The sequence below is a fragment of the Malaclemys terrapin genome, chromosome 2 (genome assembly GCF_027887155.1).
Source record: "Malaclemys terrapin pileata isolate rMalTer1 chromosome 2, rMalTer1.hap1, whole genome shotgun sequence".
Classification (NCBI taxonomy): domain Eukaryota; kingdom Metazoa; phylum Chordata; order Testudines; family Emydidae; genus Malaclemys; species Malaclemys terrapin.
The window spans coordinates 281,503,811-281,526,470 of NC_071506.1; the positions used below are offsets into that span (position 1 = coordinate 281,503,811).

The 22,660-nt window shown below is 48.7% G+C and overlaps 1 protein-coding gene across 1 annotated transcript in view; it reads right to left on the bottom strand.

Moving 5' to 3' along the window:
- Window positions 1-22,660, bottom strand: part of MYL3 (myosin light chain 3) — a 46,168-nt gene that overhangs the window by 15,198 nt on the left and 8,310 nt on the right. The window contains exon 2 of the mRNA XM_054016740.1: window positions 9,866-9,893. Within this exon, the coding sequence (XP_053872715.1) occupies window positions 9,866-9,893 (28 nt within the window). The remainder of the gene's footprint in view (window positions 1-9,865; window positions 9,894-22,660) is intronic.

The following is a 22,660-nucleotide window of genomic DNA, read 5'->3' on the forward strand; positions in this document are numbered from 1 at the left end:
GGTCAGTGCCATGTTACCACCCAAATCTGTTATTTCAAATTGGAAAGAAAGGCCCAGGCAGTCAGTGAGATGCCCACTGTCACGAGTTCTCCTGGTTGGACTGGGAATGGATTGAATTGGCATTGGCAATAGGTATGTATTGGACAGTGTATTTCTGGTCTCTTTGGGGCCTGATTCCTTAATGGTTGGATGCAGGAGAAGCATACAAGCTATTCAAGCTGAGAATGTAGGTAGCAATTAATCATAATAATATATCCACTGAATCTGCCAGTGGTTTAATGACTAACTTAAATACAAAGGAGGGAAGTGCAGCCCCAGTTTCACTGCTTTGAGGGCAACTGTGTGAGCCATTGAGCTCAGAAAGAGGGATGCTTGTGTATAGGGACACAAGTGATCCCCCAAAGCCCTAGACCTTGTGCTCTGGTAAGAGTGCGTTCTCAATAGGATAAAGAAACCACCTGAGCTGCGGGTGACTCGGGCACTTCATGGCCTATTACAAATGCTGCAAGAGGCCCAGTTTCAAATCAAGTTCAGGCCTGCTCTTAAGCTTTCTCAGGGCTTCCACGGCATGGCGAGAGGTCCTGAATCCCAAGAGAACCGCTGGAAATGGACCAATCCTATTCAACTTATTCATAAATGATCTGGAGAAAGGGGTACACGGTGAGGTGGCAAAGTTTGCAGATAACCGCTTAAGATAGTTAAGACCAAAGCAGACTATGAAGAACTTCAAAAAGATCTCGCAAAACTAAGTGATGGGGCAACAAAATGGCAAATGAAATGTAATGTGGATAAATGTAAAGTTATGCACATTGGGAAAAATAACCCCAACTATACATACAATATGATGGGGGCTAATTTAGCTACAATGAATCAGGAAAAAGATCTTGGAGTCATCATGGATAGTTCTCTGAAGACATCCACGCAGTGTGCAGAGGTGGTCAAAAAAGCAAACAGGATGTTAGGAATCATTAAAAAGGGGATAGAGAATAAGACAGAGAATATCTTATTGCCCTTAAATAAATCCATAGTACGCCCACATCTTGAATACTGCGTACAGATGTGGTCTCCTCATCTCAAAAAAGATATACTGGCACTAGAAAAGGTTCAGAGAAGGGCAACTAAAATGATTAGGGGTTTGGAGCGGGTCCCATATGAGGAGAGGTTAAAGAGGCTAGGACTTTTCAGCTTGGAAAAGAGGAGATTAAGGGGGGATATGATAGAGGTATATACAATCATGAGTGATGTGGAGAAAGTAGATAAGGAAAAGTTATTTACTTGTTCCCATAATATAAGAACTAGGGGCCACCAAATGAAATTAATGGGCAGCAGGTTTAAAACAAATAAAAGGAAGTTCTTCACACAGCACACAGTCAACCTATGGAACTCCTTGCCTGAGGAGGTTGTGAAGGCTAGGTCTATAACAGGGTTTAAAAGAGAACTAGATAAATTTATGGAGGTTAAGTCCATTAATGGCTATTAGCCAGGATGGGTAAGGAATGGTGTCCCTAGCCTCTGTTTGTCAGAGGGTGGAGATGGATGGCAGCAGAGAGATCACTTGATCATTACCTATTAGGTTCACTCCCTCTGGGGCACCTGGCATTGGCCACTGTTGGTAGACAGGATATTGGGCTGGATGGACCTTTGTTCTGACCCAGTATGGCCGTTCTTATGTTCTTATGTTCATTTGAATACCACTCACTATGGCGTTCTCTGTCCAGCCATCAGCAAGGGTACCATGAGATGGGCCCCAGGCTGTAGCAAATCATTCCCAGGGGATCTGGTGTCTGCCCTGTCGATGGGGACAACGCCCAGGAGAGGGAAAGAGAGAGAGAGAGCAAGAAGAAAAACAAAGACAGACACAGGGAGAGAAAGAGAGACTGTGCATATCTAGAAAGGGAGAGAGGGGATGCAGAAAGAAGCAGTGTAAGGAAAGAGAAGGGGGTAGAAACAAGCAGAGTGGTGCAGGAGGAAAAATGAGAGTGGAGGAGGAAGGGACTGAGAGGAAAAGAAAGAGAAAGCTGCTGGAAGACGCCAGTGGAAAGAATGAAAAAATGGAATTAAAGGAGAAAGGTGATAAAAAATGAGAGAAGAGAAGTGAGCAAAAGTCCGAATGCAAAACTAATGAATAAGTGACTGAAACAGGATCCAGGGAGGGCTAAGGAAATCTAGTCTAGCCAGACTCCCGGGAGATGCAGACTGGGGAGAGAAAGGCAGACAGGAGAGGAATAACAGCAGTACTAAGGGCCAGATTCAGAACTGTGTAGCTGTTCAGGCTAGAGTGACAATTGTGATGATCCAGCCGGGGGTCCTGCATCACACAGGCCAGAGAACCACATTCTTGTATTGAGCCCCACCACCAGTGGTGGAACTGGAGCCTAAAGGTTGGTGAGCATGGACGCCAGTGAGACCGCCCGTGTGAATAACTGCTCACCAGCATCAGGGGCTCATCCTCTGACCCGTAGCCCACAGAGCGCTAGGAGGTGGAGGAGAGATGGAATTAGGGGAAGGCTGTGATGGGAAGTACCTGCTGGATGATGCACCCAAGTACAAGGGGTGTGAGGTGATTATAAAACCAATTCTTTGGCAACATTTACTTCTCCTGACATGAGACACATTTCTGGTGACTGTTTTTGTTGGCGTACAAAGGTGGAAAGTCTCCACAAGCGATCAGAGCTGGAACCAGGCTCTGGGGCATGGATTGAAGGGTTAGAAGATCTTTCTCATAGACTTTACGGGCAGAAGGGACTATCATGATTATCTAGTTTGACCTCCTGCACAATGCAGGCCACAGAACCTCACCTGCCCACTCCTGTAATTGACCCCTAACCTCTGGCTGAGTTACTGCAGTCCTCAAATCATGACTTAAAGACTTAAAGTTACAGAGAATTCACCATTTATATTAGTTTAAACCTGCAAGTGACTCATGCGCCATGTGCAGATGAAGACGATCCCCACCCCCGCTCCCTGCCAGGGTCTCAGCAAATGTGACGTGGTGGGAAATTCTTTCCTGACCCCAACTATGGGGATCAGTTAGACCCTGAGGACGTGGGCAAGACCCACCAGCCGGACACTTGGGAAAGAATTCTCTGTAGTAACTCAGAGCCCTCCCTCTCTAGTGTCCCGTCTCCAGCAGTTGGGGATTTTCTAGATTTGCCTGTCCTCATTATTAACTTATTATTATTATTAATTATTATTAATGGAGATATCCCATCTCCTAGAACTGGAAGGGACCTTGAAAGGTCATCGAGTCCAGCCCCCTGCCTTCACTAGCAGGACCAAGTACTGATTTTGCCCCAGATCCCTAAGTGGCCCCCTGAAGGACTGAACTCACAACCCTGGGTTTAGCAGGCCAATGCTCAAACCACTGAGCTATCCCTCCCCCCTGCTAGCTTATTGGGCCTGATTCACCCAAAGGCCCCTTTACGTTCTTTGGCAGTGCAAAGGGACCTTGACGTGAATGTAAATGACCCTTTCCACCAGAGCCTTACTAATTTAGTTTCCCAAGAAGCAGCCCTTTCACCAGAGAACCATCCTTTCTTGGCCTCGCCTCTCCTGTACCATCACAACCCGCGTGTGCTTGGCTTTCAAAACCGTTTAGTTTGTGACCCTCCAGCAGCTCGTCTGTGACAAACCAGGGTGACATACGGACAGGCACAATATGCTGTCAGGGCGGATTGCACCCGGCACTTTCGGCACCCATCTCACAGGCTAACGGTAAACTCCCTTAGGTGTAAGTCGCAGGCCACACACTAGAGGGTGATATGATCCTGGGATATGCTTATAAAGTGTGGGTTCTGTCCCCCTCCAGTGGCTGCACCATGCTGAGGATAACAGCCTGCTATTGCTGCCAGCTAAAAGAGTTACTCCTTCAGTTCCCGCGGTGGAGGTCCATGCTAAAGGTGCTAGATTTAAACCCTGCTGACTGCTGGAGGCTACAGACTCATCTCTTCACCCGCAGTGACACACCCAGACCACAGTCTGAGAATCACAGAACTAGATCAGGGACCGCTCAGGGCACTGAAGGCTGGTTGTCTAGAAACAAGAACCATAGACTGGTCTTGGCTAGGCTCCCGCACTTTGATGTTTTGCCAGGGACAGAAAGAGGCTCCTTCTGTGCTCTGACCAACTAGACATCTCAACCTCTTAAAAATGCATGGCCTTTGAGATAGAAAGCAAAATGCCCTTTTATCGTACTGCCTGGAGAGAAACAAATTGATGCCTCTGGAAAGCAGACGTGGAAAGAGAAAAACGTGGGGATAGAAGCCTGTTCAGATTCCACACCAGACACGGCACAATCTGTCTGTTTCCTCCACCCTTTGCTGCCAAGAATGAGGTTCTCCCCGGCCTGGCTGGTTATCACCACTTCATTTGCTGCAAACCTGTCTGAGGATCATGGCCTTTACATCACCATGGGCTGAAGGCGAAAGTGGCTGCTCTGGCCTTCTTGTGGCAGCCCTTGCCCAGCTGCAGCTGAACAAACACACAGGGTTTTGCTCGCAGCATTTCTCGCTCGTTTGCTTTGGCCTGTCCTTAACGATTCAAAAGTCCTTGTCAGCAGGAGCTCCGACCTCCGTCTGGCTTGTTCGGTAGCACTCGCAAAGCTGTGGCTTTGAGTTCCACCGCAGACCTTGGATTGATGCTGACGTGCATTGCTCGGGGGGCAGGCGGGAGGGAAGGGCTGTTGCATTATGGGAAAAAAGCTCTGCTCTGATTCCATTAGTCCCCTCGGCAATGCTGTGATTTGGAAACTTCCACCCAAACACCCTCTAGAAGACATTGCTGAGGTTCCCATGATCTATTCGGCGTCTTAGTCTGACCGGACCAAACAGCAACAGGACAGGCCTCTCTCCATTTCCCCGTCTCCGTATTTCTCCTCCATCCTGGGCACTCTTCATTTTGGGGCTCTTCCCCACCCCATCCCTCTGATCTCTCCTCTCCCTGCAGTAGCAGGATGAGTGGCAGTAACCGCACTCCACTCCAAGGGGGGCGAAACTCACTCGAACGTCTCCACTCGATCTCGCTCTGCCTGCTTCAAAATCAAACAGACTAGGTTGCTGTCATCAGTTTCTTGCTGCAGATGACTCCTTACGCAAAGGGAAAAGGGGCCAGGCATCTCCTTTGATGAAGCTCCAAGGCTGAGCCCAGAAGGGAGCAGGGAAAGATCAGGGCTTGATCTAAAGCTCATTGAAATCAATGGAAAGACACCCACTGCCAATAACTTCAGGGCTCCAGTTCACAATGAGGGTCAGGAAAGAACTGCACCAAGGACCGGACGGACGGGCAGTATTTTCAGCTCATTCAGTATGTGATGCCTTTACTGCCCAGTGCTTCTGCTGACACACCACATTATGCGGAAGCGTCGAGAGTGGAGTTGGCATGGGCTGGGATTTGGTGTCCTGTAGTGTTCTTCCTCCCCTCAGTAACTCACACTGTTGCTGATGCCGTGCTGGAGGGGTGTGTGGCGCTTCATGGCCGCATGGGCTGACATGTTCCTTGCCTGCGGGTCCCACTTTGAGACTGTCACTAGATAATATGGCAAACATGGATTCTCAGCTCTGCCTGGTAGCCTGTGGGTGCAACTGCTGGGGTGGCTGCGAAGGAGATGGAAATGGTTCCCTGATTCCAGGGATGGTCTATACCAGCCCATGACCTGCTGCACTTTAGAGCAGCCTCAGGGCTACTCCAAAATACACCATCTATCTGTGGTCTCCAGAGGTTCTCTCCTGGCTGAAGGTCAGTAGAATACAGCAGTGCTCCAGCCATGCCCCCTCCTCTACTCTCCCCTACATATCCCTTATACAAGGGCCATTGGGACAGTGGAAGGGGACAGAACATAGGAGCCAGCAAGGGACTCTCCCACCTTAGGGGAATCTCCTTTTAGGGGCGATCCAGCTGTTTTCCAACCCCTTTGTGCCACTGAAATGATGCAAGGGGGCCGGCTTGCAGCTCAGAATGTGGCACTGTGCCACAGCATTTGCTCACACACAACCTTGGATGCCAGCAGCTGTGTTCAGTGAGATGGGAACTGTTGTCCAAGACATGGGGCGTTTCTCTTACCCTTTGTGGAAAGCTCTCTGGGACATGCTTCGGTGCAGCATCTCATTGGGAGCAGAGTGGCTCAAGCCACACAGTCTGGGCCCCAGAAACAGACGCACCTGGAATCGCTAGTCATTTTTTTTAAATGATCTGTTATTGTCAGAAGGGAAACTGAGGCATGGGGTGGTGAAATTACTTTCCCAAGGCTGTGCAGTACATCAGTGGCAGAACCTCTGGCTCAAGACAAAAGGCAGGAATCCAGTACCTCCTGGATCAGAAAAACCCTCCAAAGTAAGAAACCTATCCTCCTTCCCTTCAATCAGCCTGTGGTCCCATAGCCATAGGGGAGTTTTCCCCTGTGCTGTTTGTCAGCTCTACCTTTCAAGCAGTTGAGAATCTGTTAAAAACTCCATCAGATGTTCAACCACAAAGCATCAATTATGTCTAAACAAATGACATGTTGGGTGCCGAGCTACTGGCAGCCAGCTACAGCATGTGGTATTTGCAGCACCACATGAGATCAGCTTCCGCGTCAGTTTCTGGGACCGGGGCAGCCGGCTAGGAAATCGAACTTGACGTTTCCTTCGAATGAAATAAATTAAAATAAAATAAATGCCCTGAGTTCCATTATGTAGCTGCAACAGATTATATCCAAATTTAACTCAGGGAAAAGTTTTCAAAGGCAAAGAAAGGCTGGTTGTTGGGGGTTTTTTTAAAGGAAGTACATATGGTTAGATCGGGTGATTTTTATTCTTTCTCATTGGGGCGCTTGTGTTGTCCTTAATGTAATAAATCTGCTTTGCATGTCTGTAATCTGAACAATGTGCGATTTTCAACCCTCTGCAGAGCACCGCAGAGCCATTTGGGAATGTGTCTCAATTTCATCAAGGAGCAAATTAAAGGGACCTTCCCCTCAGTGGATTGTGCTGCATGTCTCCTTGGCAGGCATGGTAAGAACAGGGTGGACACGGCTCAGGGATCAAGTGCTGTGAGATCAAGAAGGAGATGTGCATAGCTTATGAGAAAGAAAGGGTTGGTCATTGTGGGATTAACAAGCTCTGCTCATCCAGGTGGGTGTGGGGTCAGGAGATACACCTCATCCAAAGGGACAAACAATGGTGCTAAAAAACCCACTTACTGTTCTGAAGGAACAGCCATGTGGAAAGTCTCTGTTCCCCTCTGCAGCATCTCCGTGTGAGCCAACCGTCACCAGGCCAACCACATGGCCAAGTACCATCAATGATCACTTCTCCAGACTCCGCCAGGGGGCTCGCCTCACCCCTGCTTTACATGCTAGATGGTGACTTGCCCAAGGAAGTCAGTCTCTCTTGCACCCCTGCAGGGTCTGCCCAGATCTTGGGTCCAGCAGCACAGGGGCCAGAAGGTGCTATGCACCTGCTTACTCCCTGCCCAGAACAAGGCGGGGTGGGGGGGGGGCACTGGAGCCTTGGCTCTGTCTCTCCTCTTCGCAGGTTGGAGCAGCTGAAATGGCCTGGGGTGGAGGGATGTTGTAAATTACTTCTGACCTAGATCACTACTCTCCCCACCACGTAGCAAGACACCAATGTGCTAGACACTGTACATACACACAGCCAGGGGACTGCTGTGGAAGGATCTGGACCCAAACAAAATTAGTCATCAAAGTAAGGAAGAGAAAAAGAAGAGAGGGACATTTCAACAGTTGTTTGGTACACAGGCCGAGTCTACACTACAAAGTTATGCCAGCACAGCTAGGTCAGCAAGGAGTGTGAAAAAATTCACACACAGCCCAGCCGATACAGCTATGCTGGCAAAACCCCTCGTGTAGACTTAACTAGGCCATACCTGCAGGATGGATGGGGTGGGATGGGGGGCTCTGTCCTGGGAAGCAGTGACTCTGATAAAGATTTGGAGGACATGATGGATAATCAGCTGAACATGAGCGTCAAGTGTGACTTAGGGTGTGTCTACGTTGCTTTTAGACACCTGCCAGCTGATTTGGGCTAAGGGGCTCGGCTAAGGGGCTCTTTAACTGCAGTGGTACGGGCCAGCCACGGGTTTTTAATTGCAGCACAGACATACCCACTCTGACCAAAAGAGCTAATTCAATTCTGGGATGCATAAGCAGGGGAATCTCAAGTAGGAGTGGAGAGGTGATTTTACCTCTGTATTTGGCTCTGGTGCAACCACTGCTGGAACGGGGGTGTGTCCAGTGCTGGTGCCCACCATTCAAGAAGGATGTTGATAAATTGGAGAGAGTTCAGAGAAGAGCCACGAGAATGATTAAAGGATGAAACACATGCCTTATAGTGATAGACTCAAGGAGCTCAATTTACCTTAACAAACAGAAGGGTGACTTGATTACTGTCTATAAATGCCTAGATGGGGAACAAATATTCAGTCTAGCTGAGAAAGGTCTAACACAATCCAATGACTGGAAGTTGAAACTAGACAAATTCAAACTGGAAGTAAGGCATACATTTTTATTAGTGAGAGTAATTAACCCTTGGAGCAATTTACCAAGAATCAAGGGTCCTTCCATGGACACAGGGGACTTGACTAGATGACCTCTCAAGATCCCTTCCAGTCCTATGATTCTATGGTGGATTCTCCATCATTGACTCTTCTGAAATCAAGATTGGCTGTTTTCCTAAAAGATCTACTCTAAGAATTATTTTGGGGTAATTCTATGGCCTGTGTTGTACAGGAGACCAGACTAAGATGATCACAATGCTCTCCTCTGGCCTTGGAATCTATGAATCTGTGGCTAAAGTTGTATGCGGAGGTGGTGTAGCCATGCCAGCACGTCTGTTGGCTTACACTGCATCTCCACTAGGGGCCTCTGCAGTCATAGCCATACTGGCAAAGGCTCCATAGTGTAGACAAGCCCTCAGAAACATGACCACTGAAATCACTTACTGTAACTGAACTCAGTGAAACTACCTCAGTTTACACCAACCAAGGATCTGGTCCCAGACATGAAATTAGGAACAACTCTATTTTGCTTAAGCCCAGAGAAAACCACAGTTGCGATGTGTCTTTTACTCACATTGGAGTACGCACCCACTATTAGGTTCTGTGCCCCTGCCTTTAGCGAGGACTTGCCCTGACCAGAGCATTTATCTGTTGTCATGGAATTAGCCCAGCTGGACTGCAGGCATTATAGGGTAGAAAGCAGGTTAGAAAGCTGGGGTGATATGACAGTTTGTTCAGTGACTAAGGCTAGGTCTACACTACCCGCCTGAATCGGCAGGTAGAAATCGACCTCTCGGGGATCGATTTATCGCGTCCCGTTGGGACGCGACAATCGATCCCCGAATCGGCGCTCTTACTTCACCAGAGGAGGTGGGAGTAAGCGCCACCGACAGAAAGCCGCAGAAGTCGATTTTGCCGCCGTCCTCACAGCGGGGTAAGTTGGCTGCGATACGTCGAATTCAGCTACGCTATTCACGTAGCTGAATTTGCGTATCTTAAATCGACTCCCCCCTGTAGTGTAGATGTACCCTCAGGCACTGGCTGGGAACTTGAGATAGTGAGATTCTAATTCCCCACTCTGTCCTGCTGGATGACTTTGGACAAGTCATTTGCCCATCTGTTCCCTCCCTCCCACCCCCGTTGTCTGTCTTCTCTATTTATCCAGTAAGGGGCAGGGATTGTCTCTTTCTCTGTGTTTGTACAGGACCTAGCGCAGTAGGGCCCCGATCTCAGTTGAGGCCACCGGGTGCTACCATACCACAAATAGCAAAGCCGTTAATTAAGTCTCCTCTTTGTCAAGTGAATTATAAGCTCCGGAGGCTGTGTTCATTCCGCCCACCGCCACCGCCTGGAAAGAGATGCAAATCCTCCTCACCTTCAATCTGATCGTGTGTGAATTCAAGCTGAAAGAGAGCAACAAAAAAGCCACAGATTAGCTCCTGTGCTGATGTACCTTAGGGATTGCGATCTCTGATGTCGGGTGCTGGCCACTGCTGGAGAAAGGCTACTTGGCTAGGTTGACCCCTGGTCTGATCCAGTCTGGCATGTCCAATGGGCCTATGGAAACCCTCTGTGTAGAGCGGGTCAATGTGAAATAGGATGAGGAAAATAAGGCCCCGCCACTATCAATCCAGAACCTTTCTCTGCTCTGTTTCTGATCAAGGGTTGCTTTGTTTTCAAACTGAAAATATGTCCCATTTTCACTCGGATGGATGGAAATCAAAATTTGAAAATCTGGCCACTTATTTAGGTGACTCAATCGGCGCTGATAATCTGGCCCATAATGCCCAAAGCTAGGCGCTGACGAAATGATTTCACTAGTCACTGCTCTTTGCCTCAGTTTCCCAATCTGTAAAATGCGGATAATGATACTGACCTCTTTTGTAAAGCACTCTGAGATCTACAGATGAAAAGCACTAGAAAGATCTAGGGATTATTCTCAAGGTAACTTTTCTTTCCCAAGGACAATATTTTACACCCACTATTACTTGTGAGTGAACCACGGTGATTGTTTTAGCATTATGCTATTATCTGGAAAGAATTCAGCTTTCACTGGTGTTTTCTCTGCCAGCCATTGTGTTTTTGAGCCCTTTGGGGCAAGGACAGTTACTGATAGGGTGACCAGGTGTCCCGATTTTATAGGGACAGTCCCGATTTTGGGGTCTTTTTCTTATATAGCCTCCCATTACCCCCTGACTCCCTGTCCCGATTTTTCACACTTGCTGTCTGGTCACCCTAGTTACTGATTATATGTTTGTACAGCACCTAGCACAATTAACTCCATGTGGTTGTGGCCTTTGTGTGTGTGTGTGCAGGGAGTTCTGGGCTCTCGTCCTAGCTTGGCTGCTGATTCATTGCATGGACTTCTGAAAATCTCTGACACTTCTTGTTGCTTCATCCTCCTGCCCCCTGTAAAACGGGGATGATGACTAGAGCACTGTGTGGAGCTATTTTTTTAATCCCATTCCTGTCCCGCCCCGCAATACCCACTCCCACTTGCACGGGCATTGTTTCTTGCAATCTTATCCACTCCCACCAGCAAAAACCTTAGATCCTGCAAATCCCGCACGAGAGGCAGATCTGCTATGCTACTTAAAAAAACCAATCAGACAAAAAACCGGTCGGTTAACATATTACATATATAAACAGAATTCAGACACAATTTTTACCATTCAAAGAATTAAACAAATCTTGCTTAAACCATTTGTTGATATAGAGTTTTCCTGCATATTATCACAGTCTTGTTTTTTATGCTCACCCAATCCCACCTGCAACAAAGAAATTTTACATTTTAGCCGCTCCCGCTATTATGGCAGCAGGTCCTGAAGGACCCGGGGGATCCCAGTCCCACTGCAGGTCTCTGATGGTGCCCTGAGAGCAAAGGGATTGGACTGGATGACCTCTCGAGGTCCCTTCCAGTTCTATGATTCTATTCTATGATTCTATGGGGACTTTTGTTGCACAGAGTTGTTGTGAATCTTCATTCATTTATTTCCATCATGATTGGAAGGTGGTGCACCGGATCCTTAAATGATCATCGCTCTATTGACTTTAATGGAACATCTCAGGGTTACACCAGCTGGGGATCTGGCCCTCGTGTTAAACACTATGATTAGTGCCCCGCCTTGTGTATGAGATATTGTCCGATTTTCTGAGCAATGGCACAGAAGTATTTTATCACTGAATCAGAGCGGGTGAGAGATGAATGGAAGCCAATCAGATCATCCAGTCTGTCCCCAGGCCAGTGCAGGATTGTTTCCTAGAGCGCATTTTATCCAACAGTTTTGCTCAGTTCCAATATCCCAAGTGATGGGGGTCCAGCACTCCCCATGGGAGCTTATTCCACAGCCTAAAAGAGCTCAGTGTCAGGAAGATGTTTTTTACACCTCTATCTCAGTCAAGCAGAAGGTTACTAGGAAATAAGTCCTATTAATAAAACCGTGCCAGTGCTAAACTGGCATTTATTAGGGTATCACAGGGAAAGCATTTAAACAACGCAAACAAGGAGTCCCCAAAATGGAACCAATGCATTTCTCGTCTACGGCAGGCTAAGGAATTCTAATGTTAATAATGAGGTTCTTAACTAACCGGGGCAGGGGCTGGGTTGGAAAGAGGAAGAGACTTTTTCACAGGAGTCCTATTTAGGGATTAGAAATGTTGAGGTAGGGAAGAGGCCCGGAAACCCATCAAGGTCTGTATCATGGTGATGAGGTGGCATTTGTGCCCTGCAAGATTTTTTCCACTATTTAAAGCTATTAACACACATTGTGCTGGGCAGCAAAACCCACAAACCCATCGGTTTGTGCACAGAGCTATTCCGTGGCATGCAAAAGCCAGCAGTGCCCAGGCCCATGCCTTTATTAGTGTCAGGTCATGCTCCCTGGTTCAGTAGTCCATGAGCTCTGATACCATCTGCTTCTTTCTGATCTGTGAATACCTGAGGTTCTCCATCGCATAATCCATACAAGAGAGGATGGAGAGACAGAAATGTGTGTAGGCAGGGGAATGAGATAGATAGATAGATAGATAGATAGATAGATAGATAGATAGATAGATAGATAGATAGATAGATAGATAGATAGATAGATAGATAGATAGATAGAAAGAAAGTGTGTGTATGGGGTAGATATAGAGGTGTGTATGGGGATGGATGGATGGATGGATGGATGGATGGATTAGATAGATACTCAGGCTGCTCTTAATACCAAGGATGAGTATTATTGTCTGTGCAGTGACCTCTTTAACCTTCTTACCAACCCACATCTGCCTCAATGCTCCCTTCCACCTCCTGAACCTACTACAAACCCTCTCATAAATGTTCTGCTCTGAATCGCCCCCTTGCAGGTCAACCCACCCACTAACCCTTTCTCCTCCAAGTCCCCACGCCCTCCTACCTCTTTCCCAGCCATTGAATCCTCCTGATCCCCTCTTCCCCTGGAAGGCAAATGGGAACCCGTTCTGGGTCCCAGGAGTTCCCGAGCTTGCTAAAAGAATAGGGCTTGGCTGGAGCAAGATATCATGGGAGTGGCTTGACTGGGGTGGCCCAGGAATGGCCTGTTGTTTGGATTAAGTGCCCTTCCCGATTATCGCTAGTCACATCTTCTGTAGTCATTGTGGAGCACAGAAACTCCACAGGGATCCCCGCGCAGCTTCTATGACTCACAGCAGCCCAGGTGGAGTGACTTGCCTCAGGCCCTGACAGAGCTAGGAACAAAACTCTGGTCTCCTAGCCCTGCACTGTAATCTTCGCCTACTCTTCCTCTCCTCAGGCGTAAGCAGGTCATCTGAGATCTGTCCCCATTAACTGGGTTTCCTGAGTCTCTCTGTCCACATTACATGGTAGGTGACGTATCACCGTTGTCTGTCTTGTTATTCCACCACTTATACTCATGGCCCTGGTACAGATTAAGGCCCAGATCCTCAAAAGCCTTTGTTAGGAGCTTAAATACCTTTGAGGATCTGGGCCAAATTTCCTGTGTTTGGGGCAACCACTCAGGGGCACTGTGCTGGGAAGAAGGGAGGTAGGGCCAGATCAGGGCTTTAGCCTGCAAAGATCCAGACAGGCTCTGCCTAGGAAGGTGGAGGAATCTCCTTCCTTAGAGGTTTTTAAGGTCAGGCTTGACAAAGCCCTGGCTGGGATGATTTAGTTGGGGATTGGTCCTGCTTTGAGACGGGGGTTGGACTAGATGACCTCATGAGGTCCCTTCCAACCCTGATAGTCTATGATTCTACGATTCTATGATGATTCATGCCAGGAACCTCTCCCTTCCAACCTGCACTCTCTGACCCTTCTCCTCCCTCAAAGCCTGTTGAGAAGCTAGATGGGGGAGGCTGGCTGCATGGGGAGCAGTGGCTCACTGAAGTTCTGGCAGGGGTCTCGTCGTTGCTCCATGCAGGGACCAGTGCTCTCAGGTGAGGAGGAAGCATAAGGCTCTCTACTTCCTGTGTGAGAAGCTGCGGGAGGCTGTGGTGAAGGCTAGGGAGAGGAAGGAGAACAGTGCTACGGCTGGAACAAGTGTCTGGCTGGTTGACTGGCCTTGCTTAGAGAAGGGCCCAAGCTACAACACGTAGCTGCAGGTCTGCTCAGGGGCAGGCTTTTGTTGCGGGCCCATCTCTCGTAGGGGAAACAAGAATTCCGTCTTCTGAAAAATGTCAACATGGCCACATTTGTTTTTGTTTCCACATCGGAATGAGCCTAGCCCTAGCGAAAATGTTCATGAAACCACAATGAGAGCCCCACCCTGTGAGAGCCACTAGCCCATGTGCTCCCTGATTCAGAGCAAGGTCTTGAACTTGGGTTAGGTTAGGGCCTTCAGCTGAGCTCTGGGAACCCGGGTTCTGGGCTATTGGCTATAACGGGGCAGGCCAGAGATTCTACCCTGGACCTGAGGAACCTTCCTGACATTTCTGTTGGCACTGATACATTTTCGCAAAAAATTGCGGTTTTGACAAATTGACACTCTCTGATGGAATAAGCGTTTCTGTGAAAAATTCCCAACCAGCTCTAATCTCTAGCTTGCAGCCGCTAGAAGAGAAATCCACAAACCCTCAGGGTGTTAAGGGCTAAACCTATCAGCCCACGGGGAACATGAGTCTCCAGCGCTCAATCACCACTTCTCCAGGGCCACCAACCAAAGAGGAACACGGACCCCATGTTCACACTTTAGTCTCTCCTTTACTATTGGTACTTTGGTCCCGGCCTGTGGCCAATCCACCCTGAGGTCTTCGGGTGACTGACGAACAGCAACCCACCTTGACAGGGGACGGCCATCCCCAGCCTCCTCCTTGCTAGCATACTTTTTCAGAAGAGAGTTTTTGAGGGCCTGGGGTCTCTCTTTGTTCTTTAAATGCTAAGCCAAGTTGGCAGGGAGGCTTCAGTCTGTAAAGTGATAGCCTCTTTCTGTGATTGAGAACATGTTCCTTTTCCATAGCATGGGGAATTCTGAGGCATCAGCAGGAGAATTAGAGCCGCTTTGGAGAAACGGAGACAGTTTCTGGCAACGTTCGGCACCAGAAATGTAAAACATTTTAGCCTGACTCTTCCCCTTCAGCAACATGAGCTTGGATTCTCTGACCACTTATTGAAGGCTGGCTCACCTCCTGTTCCCCCCAACCCCCCACACCACTAGCCTTGCAGCAGATGTTTATTCAGATGTTCTCAACCAGCAAAGTAATATGAAAAATTAAAACCACCCTTGGATAAATGGCAGGAGAAGTCAAATGTTGTGTGTGCTGGCTGCTTAAAGGAGAAGACCATAAAGGGCTGGGCTGTGTAGTTGGTGTGTTGCAGGGATTACCCTGTAGTTGGGACTCCAAGGGTATGTCTCCACAGCAACCAGACACCCATGGCTGGCCTGGGCCAGCCGACTCAGGCTCGCAGGGCTGTTTCATTGCTGTGTAGACATGTGGGCTCAGGGCTCGAGATCCCACTCTAGGACTCTACTGGGTGGGTGGGTCCCAGAGCCCAGATGTCTACACAGCAATGAAACAGCCCAAGCTGGAGTCATCTGGTGCAGGTCAGCCAGAGTTTTTCCTTTGCTGTGTAGACATACCCCAAGAGTGAATTCTGGCTGACTCACAATTTCCATTGAGTCACATAGCAGAGTGACTAATAAAATAATAATAATTAATTGAGATATCCCATCTCAGAGAACTAGAAAGGACCTTGAAAGGTCATCAAGTCCAGCCCCCTGCTTTCACTAGCAGGACCAAGTACTGATTTTTGCCCAAGATCCCTAAGTGGCCCCCTCAAGGATTGAACTCATAACCCTGGGTTTAGCAGGCCAATGCTCAAACCACTGAGCTATCCCTTCCCCCTGGGCTATAGAGTCCAAAATATCACCCCTAAAGACAGTCCTCTCAGACACAGCCATGTTGTTTTTCCACAGCTCCAGTCCCATATAAAACAATAAAAGGGTTTAAATGCTCACTAACTGTATCAGGAAAATTGCTCATCTTTTGCAGTAGGCCAATGTCCCTTCCAACTCTTCAGCAAGAGTTGGGGCTTCCCCTTGGACAGAAGGGCTTGGCCCTTCTCTGAATCAAAATGAAGCTCCTGGGTCTGTTTAAACTCAACCTTTTATACCCAAAGCCGTCTCTTGGTCTCTGGAAATGAGCTGAAACCAGTCCCTTGCCCTGCCCTGCGAGTCAAGCTGTATAGACAGGCTTGGGACATTGCAATTAATTGCCCCCTAGTGATTCCAGGAACCCACAAATACACATCACCTGTATTGATACAAAAAGTCTATGAATGTTATACAACTCATCACAGAATCACAGACTTTAAGGTCAGAAGGGACCATTATGATCGTCTAGTCTGACCTCCTGGACAACGCAGGCCACAGAATCTCACCCACCCACTCCTGTAACAAACCCCTAACCTATGTCTGAGCTATTGAAGTCCTCAAATCGTGGTTTAAAGACTTCCAGGTGCAGAGAATCCTCCAGCAAGTGACCCGTGCCCCACGCTGCAGAGGAAGGCAAAAAACCCCCAGGGCCTCTGCCAATCTGCCCTGGAGGAAAATTCCTTCCCGCCCCCAAATATGGTGATCAGCTAAACCCTGAGCATGTGGGCAAGACTCACCAGCCAGACACCCAGGAAAGAATTCTCTGTAGTAACTCAGATCCCACCCCATCTAACATCCCCATCACCGGCCATTGGGCATATTTACCGCTAATAGTCAAAGACTCATACTGCCTGGTCCATCTCAATATAATGGCTTTTTGAGATTTTCATACTTTCAATCTCAAATACAACATGGTCCCCAAAGATACTGACTGTGCTTGCAATATATGTCACAATCATAAAATCAAAGGACTGGAAGCGATCTTGAGAAGTCACCTAGTCCAGTCCCTTGCACTCAGGGCAGGACTAAGTATTATCTAGACCATCCCTGACAGATATTTGTCTAACCTACTCGTGACCCCATGACACTGGGGTGAAAATCCCACAGCGCTGTCATTATGATTATAACCGGCAGGCCGTAACAGTTTTAGTTAGGCATGTAACAACTCACTCGCACGCCGTAGGTGGTCCAAAATGGAGTCCTCCATGTGACATGGACAGAGATCATTCGTCCGGTTACAAACTAGACACCTCTTTTGGGGTGTTTTGTCCCCCGTCTGCAGGGGCGGTTCTAGCTTTTTTACCGCCCCAAGCATGGCAGGCGGGCTGCCTTCGGCGGCTTGCCTGCGGGAGGTCCCTGGTCCTGCGGCTTCGGCATACCTGCCACTGAATTGCTGCCGAATCTGCGGGACCAACGGACCTCCCGCAGGCAAGCCACCAAAGGCTACCTGACTGCCGCCCTTGCAGGGACCGGCAGAGCACCCCGGCGGCTTGCTGCCCCAGGCACGTGCTTGGAGCGCTGGTGCTTGGAGCCGCCGCTGCCCGTCTGGTATTGAGACAAAACCGGATGTGGGTTTGTCCAGTATGGGACAGGGGACGCCATAATGGAGAGTGCGCCACTCTGCCCCTGCCTGTGTGACCTCAGGCACACCATACATGCGAGGTCATGCCGGTGGGGGCGACGCAGTGAGCTCTTCAAAATGACATCCCTCAGGAGGCATGACCTCACATGCACCATGCGTATGCAATCACGCTGAGGGAGGCGAGGTCATACTAGCGGGGGCAGGTTCATACCATTCCTGAAAGTACCAGAATGTCTGCTATTCCAGGAATGTGTGAGTGGCCACCCTGACCGTGTGCATATGGTGTGTGAGGTCATGCTGTGCCGAGGTTTGTTCTACAAAATGGCGTCCTCCATGGGGGCCAAACGGAATTGTGCTGTGGGCCAGATCTGGCCAGCAGGCCACCAGTTGGACAACAGCTAGCCAGTCGGCCATGCAGGGCATACAATGCTTGCCTGGATACATAGATGCCTCCCCACCGCCATCATGGCCCCACCAGTCTGACTTCCTGATGCTGCAATGAAGGCCTCCTGATATCGTGACACAAATGTCCCAACAGTGCAACCTACACTGGAATGGTGCAACATGCCCTTGAGGACCCAGGCTCCTTGTAGGTTGAATCCGTGCCTTTGCACTTGACAGTATTAAAATTCCAGCCGTGTAAATCATATCTACCCAGCTAGAAATGTCACACTGCCTGCTGTGCTGTGTAACCGCGTCCCTGAATAATTAGGGTCACTCTGGCTTTTCCAAAGAATCGCTGCGATAAAGAATTGGCACTAGAGAAAACTCTGGTTTTGTTTCAGAGTTGGCAGTCAACCGACATGCCTCTCCCGAAATAATCATCCTGGAATTCAGCCATGGTCTTTAATGGGCCAAAGCGATCCCCTGAGCAAATCATCACATTGATGGATCTGCCCTCGGGGCACAATTGGACCCATTATTGTAATTTATTATTGTCCTACAGAGGACATGCTTCATTGCAAGCTGACAAACATTGTGTTCTGAGCTTTCTTTGCAATCCCAACTGTTCCAGACACTTAGCCTGGATCGAGGAGTTTGTTAAAAAAAAAAAAAAAAAGGGAAACTCAGATGAAGTTTTCTGGTCAGTATTGTTGGAAATGTTAAAATTTCGTTGCATTTTTTTCAACAAAATTTCAAATTCTCAAAAGGAAGGAGGATCAAAAATTCTCCTCCCTCACACACTTTTAGGGCTAACTTGACCCACCTCCCAGCTGCAGTGCTGAACCCAGATCCAAATGTTTCCACAGCTCAGGGGTGCTTGGATCCAGGTATTTGGTTCAGCTCATTAGAGCATCCAGGCTTGAAGTTTGGAGCCAGATGGGTGTGTTCAAACTTTGGCAGTGTTAATGAGGTGTGGACCATGACTGGTCCAGGCTGTTTAGTGAATCTGCGAGTTAGAAGCCAGAGAGAACTACACAGTTTGTCTGGGTCCAGCAGCCTCCATAAAAAATACCCATTGCATTCGCACAGCTGAGTCTGTCCCTTTTCTACCTCAAAGGATGCAAATCATTCAGATGAATGGATTGTGGGTCAAAATCTTGGGAAATCCACTCTCTTGCCAAGTTTGGACCCTAAACCAAGTGAATATTCTGCCATTTTTGCCTGTATTTTTCTTTCAGTTTGGGCTCAAACCTGTCATTCAAAATGAAACTCAGGGCGAGGAAGTGTCCAAATCCAGACAGATCCAAGCCCCAAAATATGGGCTAGCTGTAGAGGGAGACAGGCCTGGCTGCAGGGAGTTAGACAAGGTACCTGGAGTGGAGCAGGGCTGGGGGAAGACTAAGGGAGCTGGGGAGCTCAGACCTGGAAACCCCCCAGGCTGCGGCCTAGTAGAAGGCCAAACAGGTACTGGGGTTGCTGGGGACAGCCCAAGGCTAGGCAGAGGCAGCAGGTCCAAACCCCACCTTGCCTGTGATGAGTGGCTTATACTGCAGTCTGCCCCAGGGCGCAGGGGCTAGTTGGTGACTGGCAGTAGCCTATGACTGAGGCAAGGTGGGGATAGGAGGGTGGGGGTTCCCTGGGGAGGGGAGACCCTGAGAGTGAGGGGCAGTACCCCAGCTAACGGGGCACCGCTGTCCAGGGAGGGACGTGTGGGCCTAGCGGCAGTGGGACACTGGCCTGCAGAGGGCGCTCCAAGGCTGGAAATGAGCTAATTCCCAAGACACCAGCAGGAGGCGCCGCAGGGGTGAGTCCCGCACCATTACAGTCTGATTGATGGTGGCATTATTATATGACTATCCAGACGTGCTCACGCACATCAGTGCTTGCAGGCTCGGCTGGCTGCCTCAGGGGAGAGATCAAGGACTTAACGCCATCATTACGTCTCGGCGCGATCCCTCCCTGCACATGAGTGGGGTGATGTGGGGGGGAAGCTCGCCCCTGCTGCACCTGTTTTAGGGCTGGAGAGAGGCCTTCTCTCTCCAAGGAGGTCATGCCATCACCTCCCCCCAGCTCTGTATTCATGTGCCATTAGCACCCTGCCCAAACTGCAACCAAGGGGTGGGAGACATAAAGGGCCATATCCTCCGCTGGTGCAAATCACCCCAGCTCCATTGACATCAATGGACCATATACTCCACTGGTGCAAATCAGTGTAGCTTCATTAGACTCAATAGGCTGGGTTCTCAGCTGGTGCAAATCAGACTAGCTTCACTAAAGCTAATGGGCCAAATCTCCAGATGGGTGTAGCTCCCTTGAAGTCAGTAGCACCTGGATATGGTCAGATGTTGTGAATTCAAGAGCTCTATGCCGATTTTCACCAGCCGAGGATCTGGTCCTGAGTGCAGAGAGACGCCATGAGTGAATGCATCTGAATCTTCCTCGGGCACTATTATTAGCAATGATAACCCCCAGCTCCCTGTACGTGACCATTTGGTACATGATTCTAGGAAGCAGCCATCTCATCCAGGAGAACTTGGCTCCTGGATGACCGCATACCCTTGGCATAACTTAACACTTGCAGTTTAAATTTAGTTCCTCTGACGCCCGCTCCTTGTGATTCAGAGTACAGGCCGGACAGAGAGAGCAGGGAACAATGCCTTATAAGATGTCTGCCTCCAGCGCGAGATGAAATTACACTCCGGAAGGGATTTTGCTCAGGAATAATTCTAGCGCGCTCCGGGCTTGTGGTTGCATTGTCCCTCTGGCCATATCGCTTCCCTTTCCTTTCCCAGGTTTTTTTTCCAAGCCTTGAAACTTGCCAGCATAAAAAAAAGAGAGGATTGCCAAGTGTGCTTCCTGGCTCTAGCCCAGACTTGTAGCATGACCTTGGGCATGTCTCTTGACTTTTCTCAGCCTCCAGTCCCCGCTTGTCGGATAGGATTAATACCTCTCTAGCGCTCCTGCGAGTGTTCATTTCCCTGCCATTGCAGGGGTCCCGTGCACTGGCGCAGCTCGGCCCCTCCTGTTCTTTGCCTGTGGCACATAATAATCTAGTCTCCTGTGGTTTCATTTCCATTGCTGGGTTTTGTGTGGAGGAGCTAGGTGGTGGGCATCAGACTAGATGGTCTGGTGGGCCCGTCCGGATTTAAACTGGATGACTATGACATAGTGCTAACTATAGGAGGAGGCAGTGACCACTGACCTGGGATACCAGAGATCTGGGTTCTGCTGCTGGATGATTTTAGGCGAGTCCTGTCCCGTTCCCCTGTGACTCAGTTTCCCCATCCATAAAACAGGGTAATGCTACTGGCTACTTTGAGGTCTACAGATGAAAAGCCAGCGTTGGTACTATCCCCATTTTACACATGGGGAACTGAAGCAGAGAGAGGCTAAGTGACTTGTCCAAGGTCATACAGAAAGTCTGTGGCAGAGTCAGGACTTGAACTCACATCTTGGTCTACTGTTCCAACCGACAGACCAGCCTTTCTCCATATATGAATATCTCCATTGTCTGGCTGGTCTACTTAGATTGTAAACTCTTGGGCTCAGGGGCTGTCTCTTACTGAGGGCTCAGTTGTGAACCAAAGTGATCTCTCTCCTGCCATCCATCTCCACCCTCTGACAAACAGAGGCTAGGGACACCATTCCTTACCCATCTTGGCTAATAGCCATTAATGGACTTAACCTCCATGAATTTATCTAGTTCTCTTTCAAACCCTGTTATAGTCCTAGCCTTCACAGCCTCCTCAGGCAAGGAGTTCCACAGGTTGACTGTGCGCTGGGTGAAGAAGAACTTCCTTTTATTTGTTTTAAACCTGCTGCCCATTAATTTCATTTGGTGGCCCCTAGTTCTTATATTATGGGAACAAGTAAATAACTTTCCCTTTTTCACTTTCTCCACACCACTCATGATTTTATAGACCTCTATCATAACCCCCCTTAGTCCCCTCTTTTCCAAGGCGAAAAGTCCCAGGCTCTTCAATCTCTCCTCACATGGGACCCGCCGGGAAATCAAAGGGCATAAGAAAGAAGCCCCTTTAAGCCCATGTATATCTACCTGTATTGCCACAGCTTGGAGGGAGATAGCAGCCAATGGTAGGCAGGGAGTGCGTGGATTCTAGGCTCAAGGTCAGTAAGTTGTGCCAAGAAAGGGACTGGTATATGGTACTCTCCGAGTCACATTTCAGTCCCTTTAGGTTTTACTGGTTTATGGGTGAAATAAAGACTCCATGCCTACAGGCTGGCTTTTGAGTCACTTGGGGAAAGTTTAGCACTTGGGCTCCAGCATTCTGCATGCACTTAGTTGTGCGTTTAACTTAAATTTAATAGAACAGTTATTGCACATTAAACAAATAGCAATTAAAACCACATTTATTGAGGTTTAGCAGCTATGTGAGAAATGCAGATCTTATTACAGAGTTGCTTGGTCTCCAGAGTGCGCTTTTAATAACTCTCCGCTCATCAAGACGCACCGTGGTTGGGTGTTAAAAAGAATCGACAGGGGAGGGCCAGGATGCGGGAGGGCTAGTGGATAGGGCACCGGACTGGGAATCAGGAGACCTTGGTAAAATTGACAAGTCAGGTAAAAATTGCCCATGTGATCTGAGGTAAGATGCTTAAGCTCCTCTGTTCCTCCATTCCTTATCTGCGAACTGGGAGTAAAACTTCCCTGCACTTGTAATGACTGTGAGGTGCTCAGATACTACAGTGATGAGGTTAGATAAACATGCAGCTAGAGAGCAAAGAAGATACGTTGTTGGTGTACACCCGGGTAGCTCCAGTGTCAAGGTACACTAGCTGAAGCACAGTGCTACTCCCCAATCTTCTGACTGGTATCAATAACATTTGTCACTCTGCA